At 38.2% G+C, this 16906-nt stretch overlaps 1 protein-coding gene across 9 annotated transcripts in view; it reads right to left on the minus strand.

Annotated features, from left to right (window-relative positions):
- itpr1b (inositol 1,4,5-trisphosphate receptor, type 1b) overlaps positions 1-16906 on the minus strand; it is an 87615-nt gene that overhangs the window by 63872 nt on the left and 6837 nt on the right. For 5 of the 9 annotated variants that reach the window (XM_067588268.1, XM_067588266.1, XM_067588265.1 and 2 more), the window contains exons 4-13: positions 9685-9800; positions 9376-9462; positions 8404-8562; positions 6414-6512; positions 6168-6251; positions 5736-5882; positions 5442-5546; positions 5140-5184; positions 4996-5025; positions 4245-4399 (exon numbers count right to left, since the gene is read on the minus strand). In XM_067588268.1, coding sequence (XP_067444369.1) covers positions 4245-4399; positions 4996-5025; positions 5140-5184; positions 5442-5546; positions 5736-5882; positions 6168-6251; positions 6414-6512; positions 8404-8562; positions 9376-9462; positions 9685-9800 — 1027 coding nt within the window. The remainder of the gene's footprint in view (positions 1-4244; positions 4400-4995; positions 5026-5139; positions 5185-5441; positions 5547-5735; positions 5883-6167; positions 6252-6413; positions 6513-8403; positions 8563-9375; positions 9463-9684; positions 9801-16906) is intronic. The other 4 variants (XM_067588269.1, XM_067588267.1, XM_067588264.1 and 1 more) reach the window with 1 other exon arrangement.

Consider the following 16906-nt stretch of genomic DNA (forward strand, 5'->3'; position numbering starts at 1 on the left):
CTCCTACTATAGTTTTTTTTTTTTTTTATCAAAAGTTACTCAAACAGAAGTAAACAGGGATTTTTTAGGACTATTTTCAGCCTATTTTTGGCCATTTTCATGGTAATGAAGAAACATGCCACCCAGAACAGATGGAACAGATCAATAAGTTATATCAGTTGTTTGGCAACAAAGGCAATACTCGTTATACATTCATTATTGGTTTCGGTCCCTTTATGGGGTTTATCACATGTTTGAACCTTACAACAATATAGATGGCCATCAACATCCATCAGTCCATTCAAAGCGTCCATAAGCAAGTGAAACTGTTTTGGACTTGTTTTAACCTCTAACTACTGGAATTGACATGAACATGATCTATGAGTCTACATAGTCCATTAGTGAGACACTTATTTCTTAGTAATGCCTAAACATGTCTCATCAGAGCATTTTTAGCACCATTTTGCACACCTACTGTATGTTTGTAGGGAACTGGTCAGAAGACAAATTTAAGGAGGCTAAACTGGCTGATTAAGAAGGCTTTCCTCTATTGCAGTCTTGGAACTAATTGGACTTAATTCCTACTGCTCTTAATACACCACTGAGGATTACTGAGTACATTCATGCTCTTCTTTCCTATTGGGACACACAGAGCTTTGTTCTCTAGATCCACCCTCAGGCCAAAATCTAAACTTATTACACTACATATCTATAAATCTAATGGACTGATTGCCAAGGCATTTCATGAGCACATTCATGTTCCATTGAGAATAAAACCTTTTGATTTGAATGAGCCTATGGCTTTTTTTTAGCACTTAAGTAATTTGCATAAACTTGAATTTGAAATACTAAGAGAAGAAATTGAATTATTACTAGAAGTACTAGAAGTAGTAGTCAGTGGCATGTGTTTTGATGAGAGTGATGATGTTGTTTTTGACAGCCTTTCATTTTAAAACGCAGCAAGCCTCAACATTTGTCCACAAATCCATCATCATCCATTTTTAATCCACACGGGACATTTAGAGTCATTGAAATTGCAGTAAGAGTTTTCCCCTTAACTTGATATGCTTTCTAAATAAGTACTGTAACTAGCACATGGTGTATATCCCCCCATTTACATAGATGAGGAGGATAGAATATCAGAAACACCTCTATATATATCACAGTTTATTAACCAACCATCATAAACTACGGTCTCAGAAATGATCATGAATCAACACCTCTCTGAAACAGTGCCAAAAAACCTGAAGATTAAAAGCTTCACAAAGATAGGATTGAGATAGAGGTATAGTATATCCAATAAAGTGCTATGTTAGTGTATATTGATATATCAATTTCTATCTTTGTTTTAAGTATCCTACTCAAGAAATAACAAATGAGTAAGATACATAAACAAACGTCCATGGTAGGAAGAGACTGCTTACAATGGCTTCCTCAGCCAAGTGTGTGGCACGATTACAGATTAGCCAGTAGTGACCTGTACAGTATCATCTCTCCTCCATTAAGCACTAAACCTTTACACATAGTCATGTCTGAGCCAAATACTGTACGTCTTTCAAACCTGCTCCACGTGTGTGTGTGTGTGTGAGTAGGTGTGTGTGCAACTTCTCAGGCCTTTAGCACAGACAGCAGACAGTAGCCATATTCTTGGCAGGCATTACATAACCGCCCACTGAAGCTAACAGGCTTACCTTTGTGTACCGGTTCTCCCAGGCATTAATTAGTCCCCTGGCTAAAGTTTGAGGGGCAGGGTTATATCAGGTAGGAGTGGGAGGTGCTTGAGGAAGTAGCCTGAAGCATGCAGGCACGCACCTGACGATGTGACACAATAGAGGCTTTGACACAAGGTAGAGAGGCTCTGTTCTTATCTGATGTGTAGTGACAGGGACAAATACATGATTGTGATTTTAGAATACACAATCTCTCTCACACAATACTGTCACCAAAAATAAAGTAGCAAAACAGAGGCTCATTACCGACATACAGTGAGCCTGAAAACACAGGTACTGTACAAAGGCCAGCCAACACATCATGGTTAACAACCTGCTTTTATCCACAACAGCATGAAATATATCACATCATTTTCATACTAATTAAAACTGCCAGTTTCATATAAATTATTTTGATACATCATATCTATAATTCACTATGACTCACTTTGAACTAAGCTGGGAGCAAAGAGCAGATTTGCTGATAAGACTTTTTTCTGCCAGATAATGTGTTTGTGTGTGAATGCATGCACAGCTTTTTATCTGGTTTGTGGTTTTAACTGAGACATATAACAATGTTCTTATATGGGACTTTGAAATGTAGTTTTTCCCCTGTGTGCCCACTATCCATGCCTACTCTCAGCCCAGTGACAATAGTTTTCTTTTTCAAGCTGTAGTGAACTTCCATTACGCTTCTTGGCCAGTATCATGCCATCTAAAAGTCACTAAAATGTAGACATCCACACAGACAAACCAAACAGGCATATATGATTATTTTACAAATGCATGATAGCAAAAAAAAAACAAAAAAATTGCTTCCATTTATATCGTTACCGTCATTATATTGTTCCATTATATCTTAGTAAAATTTTACAGTATTGTATTGAGTCTGCATAGAAGCCAAAAACCTGCCCAATGAAAACACCCAGAAGTAATCAGCTTTTGTATTGCAATCACAAAAACAATAAAATGACCAATAAAACAACCAATTTTATCCTCTAAAATACTCCATAGATGCCCACAGTATGCCTAACAGAGTTTACCATTCTATCTGAGATACAACCAAACATAAAAAACCAGGCAACAATATCATTTGAATGTCCAGTCAATAAGTGACCAGAACAAACAGCTGCTAAACCACACATAACAGAACATAAACAGTGAACAGAGTCCTTATCCATTGTTGCAACCCAAACAATCCCTCGTCACCTCAGAAACAGACACTCCCTTCAAACTGATGCTCCAAAATTTCCCCTCAACTCCACACACCAGTCAAATGTCTACTTCTGCAGTTGTATGCTTTGTGGTAGTACTGACATCACTGTGGTTTTACTGATTAGACAACATGGTGATGAGATATTTGTCATTCAAGATAATTCCCCCATATTTTCCAGCATCCCTGATGTTATGTTTTCCATTAAAGGCCAGAAACATGTTTCCGCTTGAAGGGTCTCTGACATAGTCTTTGATATTTTATTATAAGAGACAAATGATTTAGAAAATGAGTTCCATTTTGTATCTACTGTACTTTTTATTGTGAATTGTGCGATGCTTTTTGGTAAGATAAAAATAGATACCTATTTTGTAAATATAGATGATGCACAAAGACTGAGTCAGCTTTTCACATATTAAACATATACATTCGCCAGTTATCCAGAGAAAGCCTGGGAGAAGAGAAGATATGTAGCAGATCTTTATGTGAACAGTTCAGTTTTTGTTTTGTTTTACTTTTATTTTGTTTGTGTTGCTGTTGTTCTTTTTTTTCCCCACATGCTTTGTATATGCAATACTGGATGATGTATGTTTTGGATAATAGTGGTGTATTGTAGTCCCTGGTGGGATGGACCAAATGTTTGGCATGGCACAGAAATTAAAAAAAAACTAAACTATCATCACTTCTAAGAGCAGAGGTTATGCTAGAAAATGACTAGTTCATACAACATGTTGATAGACCACATAGGAAAGTGTTTGTAGTTGTTCCAAACAGCCTTGCTCGAAGGTAGAGTGAAAAGCCAGCCATCATAGTGAAGAGATGCTATTATTGTTCAATCATGGGGATACCAGCGCACATTTTCAAACAGTCTCTCCTGGAAGGAATTCATAGTGTTGCACTCAGCTGTACACATGAAAAGTGACAGAAATAGTTCTGTAACAAATGAAAAAGAGAGCTAAAGAGAGATTTTCAAATCCTGCTTGCTGTTTTTGGAAAGTATCAGCAATTGTCCAACACAGCCCACCCAAATCGTAAAGGCCTGGTGAAGGGGGTTTCCGAGGCTGTTTGACCTTCCGACAAGCAGTTCTGAGGTAGCATACTGACAACTTAAGCTGTTTTGGGCATGTTTGTACACTGATGGTCTGGGTATTTAGCAGCCTAGAGCATTTTTTACATGCACAAACAAAGTTCTTTTCACTCTGTGCAGTTATAGTGGAATGGTGAAAATTTTTCACTCTCACTGTTGTGAGACAATATCTGAATTTCAAGTGAATTCTAAAATAATTTAGGAATTGGTATATCTTTCTTGAGTGTGTATATATGTGTGTGTGTTTATTTTATACCTAGGCACCATGGAGTCCCCTCCTCTCAGAGTGGTGGGGTCTAGCTCAAAGATGGAAGAGATGTCCATGCCATCTGGGACTGGCACCAAGGTGTACATGATTTTCTCCTGTGGTGCTCGCAGACGACCTCGCAAAGCTTCATTATCTGCATCCAGCTAGAGCAACAAAAAATGCACTGTGAGGGAACAAATCATTGGCTACAAACTGCTGTGAAGTACATGAATGAACACAGAACACTAATAGTGATTATAATACGTTATCAATCCTCAACCAAGATGATGCCAAGGAGTATGCAGGTTTTCACTTTAACCGACTCGTCACCACTGAAGCTGATATCACTGATTAGTTCTCACTCTTGACTGAAGTTGTGCACATCAGTGAAATCAGCTTCAGTCATCATGTCAGATTGTTGGGCCTTGTTGGCACATTATTGAGAACTTCAGTTACACATAACATCCCTGTTGAGGTCAATAATAGTTTGTACAACACTGCCGCCTAATGGTGATTTCCAGTATGACATGCATCAGCTGGGAGGATGGCATGGTGATACTCTACTGCTACTGAAATGAAGGCACACACAACCTAGATGATGAGAGTGATGATTCAGGGTACCAAAAGAGAAACTGGACAACAAATCAGCAAAGACAGTAGGATCCATACGCAGACATGACAATGACAGATTTCCGTGATATGTTTTAACATGTAAGGCAGTGTGTAGGTCTGCAGCCAAGTAAAGATTATATGACAGTACCTGGAAATTAAAGGGTGTAAAGTCCACCACCTAGAGCAGAAAGTAAAGATCCAGCACAGAATTGATCAGATTAGATCAATAGCAGTGAAGCAACCAGCAAGACGTGGCTAAGCACTCAGAGGGGAAGAGATCAGGCTGACTTACCGAGGACCGCTGCTCAGCACTCTCCTCCTCAAAGTCTGGATTCACCTGGGAAACACACCCACATGTCAAATATCCTCCTCATTCACATTCATTTTAAATTGTGGTTTCTGTACCGTGCATCAGGTTCACCTGTATGTCTACACCATATGAATCTTGACCAACAAAGTCAAGAGTATTTTGTTAATTAAATCTGGACTTTATGCCACTGTGTCAGATAAACTGTATGAAAACCAATTAACAGTATTCATGAGTGTAGCATTATAAACCAATGAGATATAAAGGTAAAAGAAGCTGACACACACCTCACCCATCTCTGAAGCCAAATAACACCCTGTGGCCAAATGTTTAAACCTGAACAAGCTGTTCCAGTAGCCTGCACCTCCCCTACATGGGTCATGATGGACAACCTAGCAAGCAAAAGACATATTAACAACATGATATGTAAACAACATCACATTTTCTCTTCTCTGTGGTTAGTTAGGGCACTTGCACCGTGCAAGACAAGGTATTAGGTCATGTAGTTAGAACAACTGGAAAAAATGAGAGACAAACAAAACATTCACTTAGGTTTTATCTGAAGAACATGTTATGCTGACCTCTACTTCCCACAGTGCTTTGCTGCTGGTAGCAGAAGTGGCAGACTGCCGACCTGTTGTTCTAAGAAACACATACTGCTTCTTCCTGTGGTCATCACAAGTGAGAAACTTCTCCTGCTCTGCATGGAACAAGCGGACTACGTCACCCTGCAATCACACACACACACACACACACACACACACACACACACACACACACACACACACACACACACACACAAGGACACACACATACAAAGACACATAGACACAGTGTATAACTGATAGAAAAACTGATAGAAAAAGGAATTTTGTCAATATTTTATTGCAGTTTGTTTCACTTTTTTACAAGGTTTAATGTGTTCTTAATGTGAAAGTACCTGTATATATTTAAGTTTCAGAAGGAGTTTCTTTCTGGAAAGTGATGTCACACAAAAACATGAGGATACCTACCCCCTTTAGTATTGTTTCCTTGTTGTCGCTCCATTTCATGAACAGAACAACTTTCCAACTTGTGTTGCAATTTACAGAGTTAACCTGAGAGAGAAGAGTGTGTGAATGCAGTATAGATTTAAAAGGTTAAGACATGTAATCTCATCTCAAAATTAACTGCCCTGTCAGTAATACAGGATTCTTAAAACCACATGTCATCTTCCAGTTTAAAGAAGTAAGTGGAAGTTGAATCATGTGCTCATGTACCTCATTGCATCCTGGGTTGTCAACTAGCTGGTGGCTGCTAGCATGTAGAGGCTGTCCTGCATTCACAGGGTTAAGGACCACTTTATCTCCTATTACCACCTGGAAGAGCAATATAAAAACACAAGACATACTGCGTTCAAATGATTATTGGTTTAGAAAAACATTGTTAAAAAATGTGATATAATAAAAAACACTCATTCTTATAATATGTAATGTTTTGGAAGATTTGATACAGTATCGTTCCACACTGGCCTTACAAAAACTAAGTGTCCTTTTTAATTGACATCTCCATGTAAACGCTCATCCAGTGAAGGACAACAGAAATCTTGACACTGAAACAAGATGAAATACTGCAGCTCTGACCACTGTGTGACATTGAATGCTCCATAAGTATGTGACTTCCCATTATATTAGTCATCATTCTTGAATACTGCAAATCCCTTTCCTCGCAAGGTGAATATAACACATAGGTATTAGGCTGGTAGATGTGGCTACATTAAATCCTGCTTGCCTCCCGATAAGCACTAGGGGGAGTAGTGGACCATATTGTGTGTGAAAGAAGTGGCTCAAACAGAGGTGTAGTCCTGACCCTGAGCATCACTCTCTAACCACTTTTTGTTTAATCATCAGTAACATATAGACCACTGGATGCATATATTTCAAAAATTAACTCTAAAAGAGATCCACCGTATGCTGGCAAGCATCTCAAAAATATTACATTATGTGAGAAACAGTTTGGAACTCAGTTTCACACTGGGAACCCGGCTTCATCTGAATCCATTTCACTCAGTGCACCTAATTTATTTTAATTTATATGTGAAATAATGAAAACCATTGGCAATTCTATGTAATTTATCCACCTAAGAAGCAGTGAACATTTGGACCTAAGAGGAAACCCCTCATTTTTCTCACAATCATTCCACAGACTATAGCCTCTTGTGCCATTGCCCTTCACCAAGACTGCGGCATCAGAATTGGAGCCAGGCTGTGAGCCCTGCACTGCACTGCCCCTTGCTCCTCAATAGCTACAATGGGTGCAATCCAGAGGACAGATTTCACCTGGGGAATTAATAAAATCTGACTTAATTGGCCAATTATCCAACTCAACTATATATAATATAGTTAATATATATAACATATATATATATATAGTTAATATATATATATATGTGTGTGTGTGTGTGTGTGTGTGTGTGTGTGTATATATATATAGACAGCAGAGGTTATGTCCATGTTGTGTGTGTTGTGTCTATAGAACAATATCTTACTTACATAATTACTGAAACAAGTGATATAATGGTATTAAATAAGTACTACATAACATTATGCATTTATTCTTTTTATTAATTTCTTTTATCAATATCTTTCATCTTATAAAACTATACTTCACTATAAAAAATATGGTCTTCCTCCTAATGCCTTGAGTACCAAACATTATCTATGCAACTGATATAGAAACCTGCGAGTGAACCATGGTGCTGACACATCGTTGGGGGCTTTGTATAACTATAATGGATGGAAAATGTGGTTAACCAATCATGTTTGGAGTGGTTGTTACATATTCTCTTTTAGTTTGCCTTGTTGGGCAGGTAATAAAAATGCCATTCAAACTGAAGCATCTGAAAATACACCTCTTAGTTATGTCCAAGCAAACTGCAGAATGTTTTTTTGACACTGAGAATACACTGTATCTTATCCAACTAACAAACACATCTCACAAACATGGACTTACAAAGACAGATAACTATCAATTTGTCAGTAGTTCCTTCTGCTTGGAAAGTCAAGCATAAGGGCAAACTGCAACCTGAGCTGGTGCTCTGGTGACTGGGTCATTTATCTTCTATCTTGTTTAATTCCTCCTGTCTTATAAAAGCAAGCTACATGTGAGTCCATGTGACTGTTTTCAAACCTCGTGAAAAGTCTAAAAATACAACCTTAAATTCTCCTACTGAGCATAATTAACTTGAATCCCACACCCCACTCTACCCACACTGTCTCCCAGGGACCGCAGCTTGTAGAAGGGCTGGATGTAGAACCAGGATCCCTCATTTCCTGCTGAGTCCAGAGTCACTCTCATGGCATTCTTTTCCAACAGCGCAGGTAGACGCTTGTTCACTGTCAGATATTTATTGCTTTTCAAGTGTAGCAACTGTGGGCAAAAAAAGAAAACAAATTACATGGTTACAAGTCATCATAGTTACAATAAATGACATAATACAGACAGTGGAAAGAATTACAGATGTTGGAACAAAGATGGAAATATGTCACAGTCACAACAAGGCCCAAGGGAACTCTTCATTGAAAATATGCATCTCCAGCACTGTTTATTTATTCTCTAAATTAGTACTTGAAATCTCCAAAATGCTTCTCATGACCTTTACTGCAGCATAGTTTCACTCATCTACAATAATCTATTATCAACTAAGCCTGCAATGTGATATGAGGTGTTAGAACAAATGAGTTTTCACTGCAGAGTAGACCTGATGAAGCTTTGACACAAAATGCCAAGTGCAATTCATTGTATTTGCTAGATATTTAGTTAGACTACCCTTGCAAGGATATTTTCTCAATTTTATGTTTAAAAGCATCTCCTGCAGCAAAGCAGGAACTAATTAGTGCTCACTTTATTACTGTAATGTCAGTATATTGCAACTGGGGCATCCTACACTGTATGTACAGTCTTCCTTGTGCATGTCATAGAGCAGGAATGCATGACCATTCTTGGTTTTAGATGATCTCATACCTCTGTGCAAACAATTCCTGGGCAATGAGGAAAGCAAGATAAGACCTTACAAGAGGAAACCTTATAGCACACCTTTGTGCTGTAGGAATTATTTAAAACTTCTTGCTGATTAAAACATAATTACAGTCAGTATTATCAAACAGACAGTTTGATATGGTGCTACATACCGCTGCAGTTCTGTTATCCATAGCACCTTATCTTACAGGCTCCTGAACAAACCTGAATGACATTTCCATACTGGATGACCGTTCCCAGCAGCTTGCGGTTTTCAGACTCATTCTGTTTCTTCTCCAGGTCAGCAGCATGCTACAACACAGAGCAGGGGACAGAGATGCACAAGAAAACATTAAATTATCAAGGTGAAGCAGTCTCTCCAAAATACTATTTCTGGAAACAACAATGCTACATATACAGTACATTTCACATAAATTCAAGATTGTAGCTGTATGTCACTAATACACCAACCAATTATTTTCACCATGGCAAAAGTCAAAGAGCAGATGAGCTAAAGATGGAGAAGAGCCTTACATGGAGTTTGTTGAGGAGGAGTGTGTCAGTGGTGCTGTTGCCTCCAGGCTTTGCAGCCTTCCAGAACTGTTTCTGTGCTGAGTATCTGTTCATAGGACACAGTTTGAAAAGGCAGTCTGGGAAAAGAAGATAAGGAAAGAGAAAAGTGAAGAGCTATTAGTTCAGTCTCAACAGATACCTGGCTGCCAGACTTCATCTTGAAGAGGTGCAGCTCAAAAGACCACAGCAATAACTTTTGGGAAATTGATCCATTGATTACGTTAGGCATGGGAAAACAGACACCGAAATCATCAAATTCATCTTTACTTCAGCACTCAATGTTAACACTGTGACACGCACTACAGTATGTTATCAGCATAGCAGAGTAGGCTACTAGCTTGAACTCAATTGCAACCAAATGAGGACTTGTTTAATTATAAGGCTAGATGGAGTGTATATTTGTACAGTGTACTTCTATTTGGGCAGTTTGGGCTAAGTAAGTAAGTTAACTTTATTCATATAGCACCTTTCAAGAGCAGAGACATCACAAAGTGCCTTACAGAGGAGATAAAGCAAAAACATAGTAAAACCTGCTCAAATTCCAATAAAAATAAGACTTGACAAGTCTTAATCAGTCAGACTACATACAGTATACTCCTGAGCCTGTGGGGAATATTAAAAATATCTAACCTTTGACTCTGTCTGCACAAATTGTACAGGACCCTCTTCTCCTGAAGTACTACAAGATTTGCTTTCTCCAATATCATATCAATATTAGAGATGGAAATGATAACAATTTTCCTCCCCTAGCAATGGACCTTAAGAATAATAATAATGTAATGTAATGTTAATAATAATGTTGGTCAGTTGGCAGGCCCATGTTGACAACTACTGGCCAAATTTCCATCAAATTTGCTGTGGATATTCATGTTTACAGAGGTGACCTCTTCATTACTAGGCAAAGATTTCCACTTGCATGCAAGAAATACACAAATCTATTGGAGATGTTGCATTGAAATTCAGTGTGCACATTCATACTCCCCACAAGATGAACATTTTTACTTCTGAATCCTGAGTTTTTCCTCTTGTGCTTCCATCAGACCAAAATGTTATGAAATTCATAATTCTCCTCAGCCCTATGATGTACAAATAGGCAATGAAATGGCATCAGAGGGCATCTCAAGGCTGGATTACTACCAGGCAGAGCAGACGACAGCCCCCCAGGGGCTTTCGGGGCCAAAGTTGGCTTTGCCAAGAGCAAATTTTTGCTACAGGGCCACTCACGCGGTTTAACTGGCCATGGAAATCAATGAGGGGCAATTCCTGCTGAGACTGATTACCATGATCTGCACATGAGTGAAATCATTCATTTGATATTACTTATTTATAAAATGTATAAATAATGTTTCCTAAATAATGATTTGATGTGTTATTATAAATGACAAAATACATTTAATACCAAATGAATGAAGAGAAAATAGAATATTAATAATGGAAAGAAACAAACTTTTCAGCATCTCAACAACACCAACAAAACTTTGTGGATTACATGAGACAAAAACTGTGATGAATAATGTTAAAATGTTTGATCAATTAGTTCTCAATGGCTTCAGTATAGCTAATGTATATGTTAACTGGTACAGGGGACCTGATGAGCTATACCCGCGGTAAAAATAGATACTCTGGCAGCCTTCGCCAGAAATGCGGCCAACACGAGAGTGTCCAGGGATTAGCCATCATAGAGCGTGGGGTGGAAGAGAGGAATGGATAAGCACCATGGGAGGAGGATGGAGGACAGGAAGAGAAGAGGCCAAGGACCAATGAAGAAAATAGGGCACTGGGAGAACCTCTGTCTGACATGGATAACCAAATGGGGAGTGGGAGAAAATAAACTGTGAGGAATGTGAATTTCATGGGCAGGGATGTATTTGGTGGAGGGTAAGTTACAAGCACAGAGCAGATGATGGATGAAAGAATAATATAGGTTAATTAATGCTGAAGTGTTTATTAAATCAAGTGATGTAAAATTGTACATAATATATAACAATGACACTCTCTTCGATGGTTCACACAACTGAACAAAAAGATGAATAAAAACAAAAACACAATACAACACAGGAAAGAGAAATATTAACTTATTCAAATCACTAATAACAAATGGACTTGGTCCTCCCATCGTAAAAGCTGAATAGTCGAAACTGAAAGTCTGTCTTCTGTGGTCAGTTATTTTTGCTGTGGGTAGTCAACAACAACGTATTTATAGCAGTCTTCAAAGGCAGGTTAAAAGTTTGTAGTTTGCTTTTTCACAGTGAACAGAATGGTCATATTTGATTCACAGCAAGTACAGTATATCCCAGCAGGGACATATTTTCATCATGAAAAAAGGATCAAAACATCCTTTGATTTTTCTCAAAGCACTCATGCAGCTTAATGCACCTCTCTTAATCCATGTTCACAGTGTGCTCCAATCATATGTGCTGAATTATGGCAAAACACAGTTTTCATGTCAATCATCATGTCAGGCTCACCCATGACATTTGCATGCTTCCCATATAAAACAACAACCCCAGTGTGGCTAGTTATTCTCACCTTATTTTTTATCTTTGTTAATTTGCCTTAGTCTTTACCAAGCTTGTGATGCTGAACTTCTACACAGCCATGTTCTGTTGTTCTGCTGAATGACGCTCGCCATTCATTAGCAGTGATGTGTACAGAACAACAGTTGATAGACATGGGTCTGGTCTTGTGTGTCCCTCTTATCTTCTCATCAGTGTGTCCTTCGATGATGTGCCACTACTGCAATCTTTCTAATCTCATCTCTCTTTTGTATTTTCTTCAAACTGTGATAGAAAACTCAAACCATCAGCAAATAAAAAAAAAAACTATCTGCATGACCATAGTAGGCACCATGCTAGGATAACTGTGTACAGTGAGAAACCCTGATCAGAGCCTGTGATGCTGGCATGGTGTGAGTAGGTTGTCAACAACAGCACAATAAAAGGTGTTGGAGGACTGAGTTCACCCAGTAATGCTTAAAAAATACAGCACATTCACCGTTTCATACATGAACAACATCACATGGCACCAACCCGTATAATATGATAGATACATACACTCACTGGCCCTTTATTATAGGTACACCTTGCTAGTATCGGGTTGGACCCCCTTTGCCTTCAGAACTGCCTCAGTTCTTTGTGGCATAGATTCAACATGACTGTGGAGGCCATTTGAGTACAGTGAACTCATTGTCATGTTCAAGAAACCAGTTTGAGATGATTTGAGCTTTGTGACATGGTGCGTTATTCTGCCGGATGTAGCCATGAGAAGATGGGTACACTATGGTCATAAAGGGATGGACATGGTCAGCAGCAATACTTGGGTAGGCTGTAGTGTTTAAACGATGCTCATTTTGTACTAAGGGTCCCAAAGTGTGCCAATTTTACCATTACACCACCACTAGCAGCCTGAACTGTTGATACAAGGCAGGATGGAACCATGCTTTCCTGTTGTTTACACTAAATTCTGACCCTACTATCTGAATGTCACAGCACAAATTGAGACTAATCAGACCAGGGAACATTTTTCCAATCTTCTATTGTGCAATTTTGGTGAGCTTGTGCCAATTATAGTCTCAGTTTCCTGTTATTAGCTGACAGGATTGGCACCCGGTGTGATCTTCTGTTGCTGCAGCCTATCTGCTTCAAGGTTTGACGTGCTTTGAGTTCAGAGATGCTCTTCTGCATACCTCAGTTGTAACAAAAGGTTATCTGAGTTGCTCTTGTCTTTCTATCAACTTGAACCAGTCTGGCCATTCTCCTCTGACCTCTGCTAACAACAAGGCATTTTTGCCCAGAGAACTGCTGCTCACTGGATATTTTCTCTTTTTCGAATCATTCTCTCTAAACCCCAGAGATGATTGTGCATGAAAATCCCAGTAGATCAGTAGTTTCTGAAATACTCAGACCAGTCCGTCTGGCACCAACAGCCATGTCACATTCACAGTCACTTTCTTCTCCATTCTGATGCTTGGTTTGAACAGCAGATCATCTTGACCATGTCTACATGCCTGAACGCATTGAGCTCCTGCCACATGATTGGCTGATTAGATATTTGCGTTAGTTGAACAGGTGTACCTAATAAAGTGGCGGGTGAGTGTATGTATAATGAATAAATGTTTGTTTATTGAATAAATGTAATATAATATAAGTAAGTAATCAGGATGCATTCAACCTGTATGTGTGTATACATAAACACACACAACAACAACAACAAAGCATTTAATAGTTCATTTCATGTATTAGCCACTCAGCCACAAAGAAGCAAGGTTTACCATGCTGTGCTAAAGCTCTCTGGAATACGGACATTTTAAATCGCTTAAGTGAGCTATTAATACTCAACAGGGACGTTAGGATTTAGTCCTAGTACACTTTGCTTCTGTTTAACACTGGCCTTAAAGACAGAGGTAATATACTACCACTGCAACCGGTGGTAGTACATTAGAGTTAAACAATCCCTATACATTTTCAGACTACTGAACTGAGTAATAATACAAATCTTTCTGAGTAATAGCTTACACTTTTACCCACAGTGCATCAGTCAAAACAAACTTCATGGTAAATAATGGTAGAGAATATATGGTACAATCATCTTGATTAGCAACATTTCTGGAACCTAAGTAAAAAATACTGACTAATAGGATGGAGGACACTTATCTGTTGATCTGTGTTACTGCCAGTTTCACTGGAAATGCATTATGCAATATGCACTTCCAATACCTGTTTTCAAACCAATATGAGGTGACTAACAGAGGTTCAAGTTGCCAAAACATCTGTGCTTGAAAACTGGCACACAGGTACATCAGTCAAAAACTGCTGAATTATTTATCATGACAACAAATGTAAACACAGGTAATACTGCACCAACAGAAAACAGTGGCAGGTGGGAACTACGTAAAGGGATATGACATACACAGTATATAGAAGGGCGGCAAATGTTGCTATTTGGCAGGAAGTCACAAGTATCATTTTATATGGAGATAATGATCTCTCTTATATTAGTCATTAATATGATGTACATGATGTCTGCAGGTCAAAGTCTTGTGTATTAAATTTACAATTAATCCACATCTTAATTTCACCATTAACATTTTATCAGATTACATTTTTTAAAGAAAAATAGAGTGTAAACGCTTGTTCATGTCAATCAGTTATGTAGATCAATCAGAGAAAATTTGCATTTTTTTTAAATTACCATAGCTACTGTGCAAATCTGACAGCTGACATGCTTGTTTTACAATAAATGGCTCAGATCCGAAAGTCATGTTTTTATTCTAATTCTTCTTGTCATTTATTAATGTTAATATTAATTTAATCAACCCCTCACTGCCACACAGTGTTGTACGTTATACCTTCAGTTTTGCTCTTGTTTTAATAGTTTTAACTTGTGGCTGAGTAGAAACAGTCTACTTAGTGACTATTATGCAGAAAGCAAATTCTATGAGGTAGACCATAATTCTGACTAGATGAAGAGGGGTGGGGGTTTCCTTTACAGGATGAATTGGCACTCTAAAATTGTGGAAAACAATGTTGTATACATCTTAGTTGGTTGTGTATTGATCAAGCTCCAGCAGAGTACACAGTGCTAGTCAATTATCAAGGTTGTCTCTTGGTCTGGCAGACACGTTAAAGTTGTCTCAGTTCTAGGAAAAAAATCCATGTGTAATAATCAACCTTCCAATGAACAGTCATACTGCTGTGAACCAGCTAGGAGTTCATAATCACTGTGACAGCAAAATGATATGTACAGGGCGCACTCTGAAATGCTGAATTACCCGACGGTTGAATCAACACTTGTCTGATATAATCTCAACAATTAAAACAACAAAAAAGTTTCATAAAAACAATTTATTATGTCACAGTGCACAGCGGTTTCCTTCTTTCTGGTCACTCAATGTAGAACAATGTGTTTGGATCGACACAGAAAAGTACAATGTCACTGTGCAGACTGTGATAATAGGTATGCATTATGCATAAAGGTTATATAAGCAAGGGGTAAAAGAAATGGGCTGTGTGTGTGAGAGAGAGAGAGAGTATGGAGGTATAATGTTCTAAAAAGCTTAAAATACAGGCTGTTTACTACAGTATGTAACTTTTTGCCCTGAAGTCCAGCAGTCTGCTCTTCATTTGCCATGGAACAGTGTTGACATGGAACATTTCACATCTATCAAACTAATGGAAACATATGAAACCTATCTAGATTGTACTGACAGATGAAGTCAGTCGACTGTGGTTTTTACCTGCACCTACATAAATGGAAACATCAAGCAGCTCACATCCTGATATGGTAAATTAAAACAGTATGAAAATTAATGAGGCAATGACTCAGACATCTTCATTCCATCTCACCAGGTGGTCACCAAGTCTCAAAGAGCCATTAATTTAGATACTACTTAGTCTAAATAAAACCAGGCAGATAACTAGAGGGGTGGTAAGAGTTTAAATGAGAGGGGAAACTGAAACAAATCAACAATAGAACTGCACATATCACAATAAACTGAAGACATTGTATTTATAGCCACATGCCTTCTAGATAATATGTGCACATGTTCATGCTGTCAGATTGGAGTCTGCTATTAGATGTTAAGATAAAATGGCAGGTTGTTGTCAAGGGCCTGATGCTTAACTCTGCCTGATAGACAGCAATCATTCTGAGATCAATGAGCACTAACAGAAACACTACATGTGGTAGACTATTCCTTATGCCTCGACTACATGACTGTTTGAGTCTTGTCAGACTAGGTCATTTCACACTAAAAATGTCAGGCCTCTGGCTGGGAAACTCTTCACCCTGAGCCATTAAATAAAAAAATCCATCATCCAAAGCAGTTTAACTGCAAACTTACAAAGTATACATTGTTATTCCTTGGTACAGAAGCTATGTATAGCGTTGCATTTTCATGTAATCTCAAGGGACATCTGGGTGGTATAATAAAGATTTTCAGATCTGTTCATTTGTTATTACACACTTATTTTGGAGTTTACAGTATAAGATCATTTAATTTTTTACTTTAATTAATTTAAAACCTTAATTTATACAGAGTAAGTTGGCTGAGTATTTGCCCTTTTTATAGCAACATGTTTTTTTGTTTGTTTGTTTGTTTTTTTTACAGGAAACAAGGGAAACTTTAGATATTATTATTATTATTATTATGAGACATGCATCTTAACCTGTAGGCTACTGGGGC

Source organism: Thunnus thynnus, chromosome 4, assembly GCF_963924715.1.
Source record: "Thunnus thynnus chromosome 4, fThuThy2.1, whole genome shotgun sequence".
NCBI lineage: Eukaryota > Metazoa > Chordata > Actinopteri > Scombriformes > Scombridae > Thunnus > Thunnus thynnus.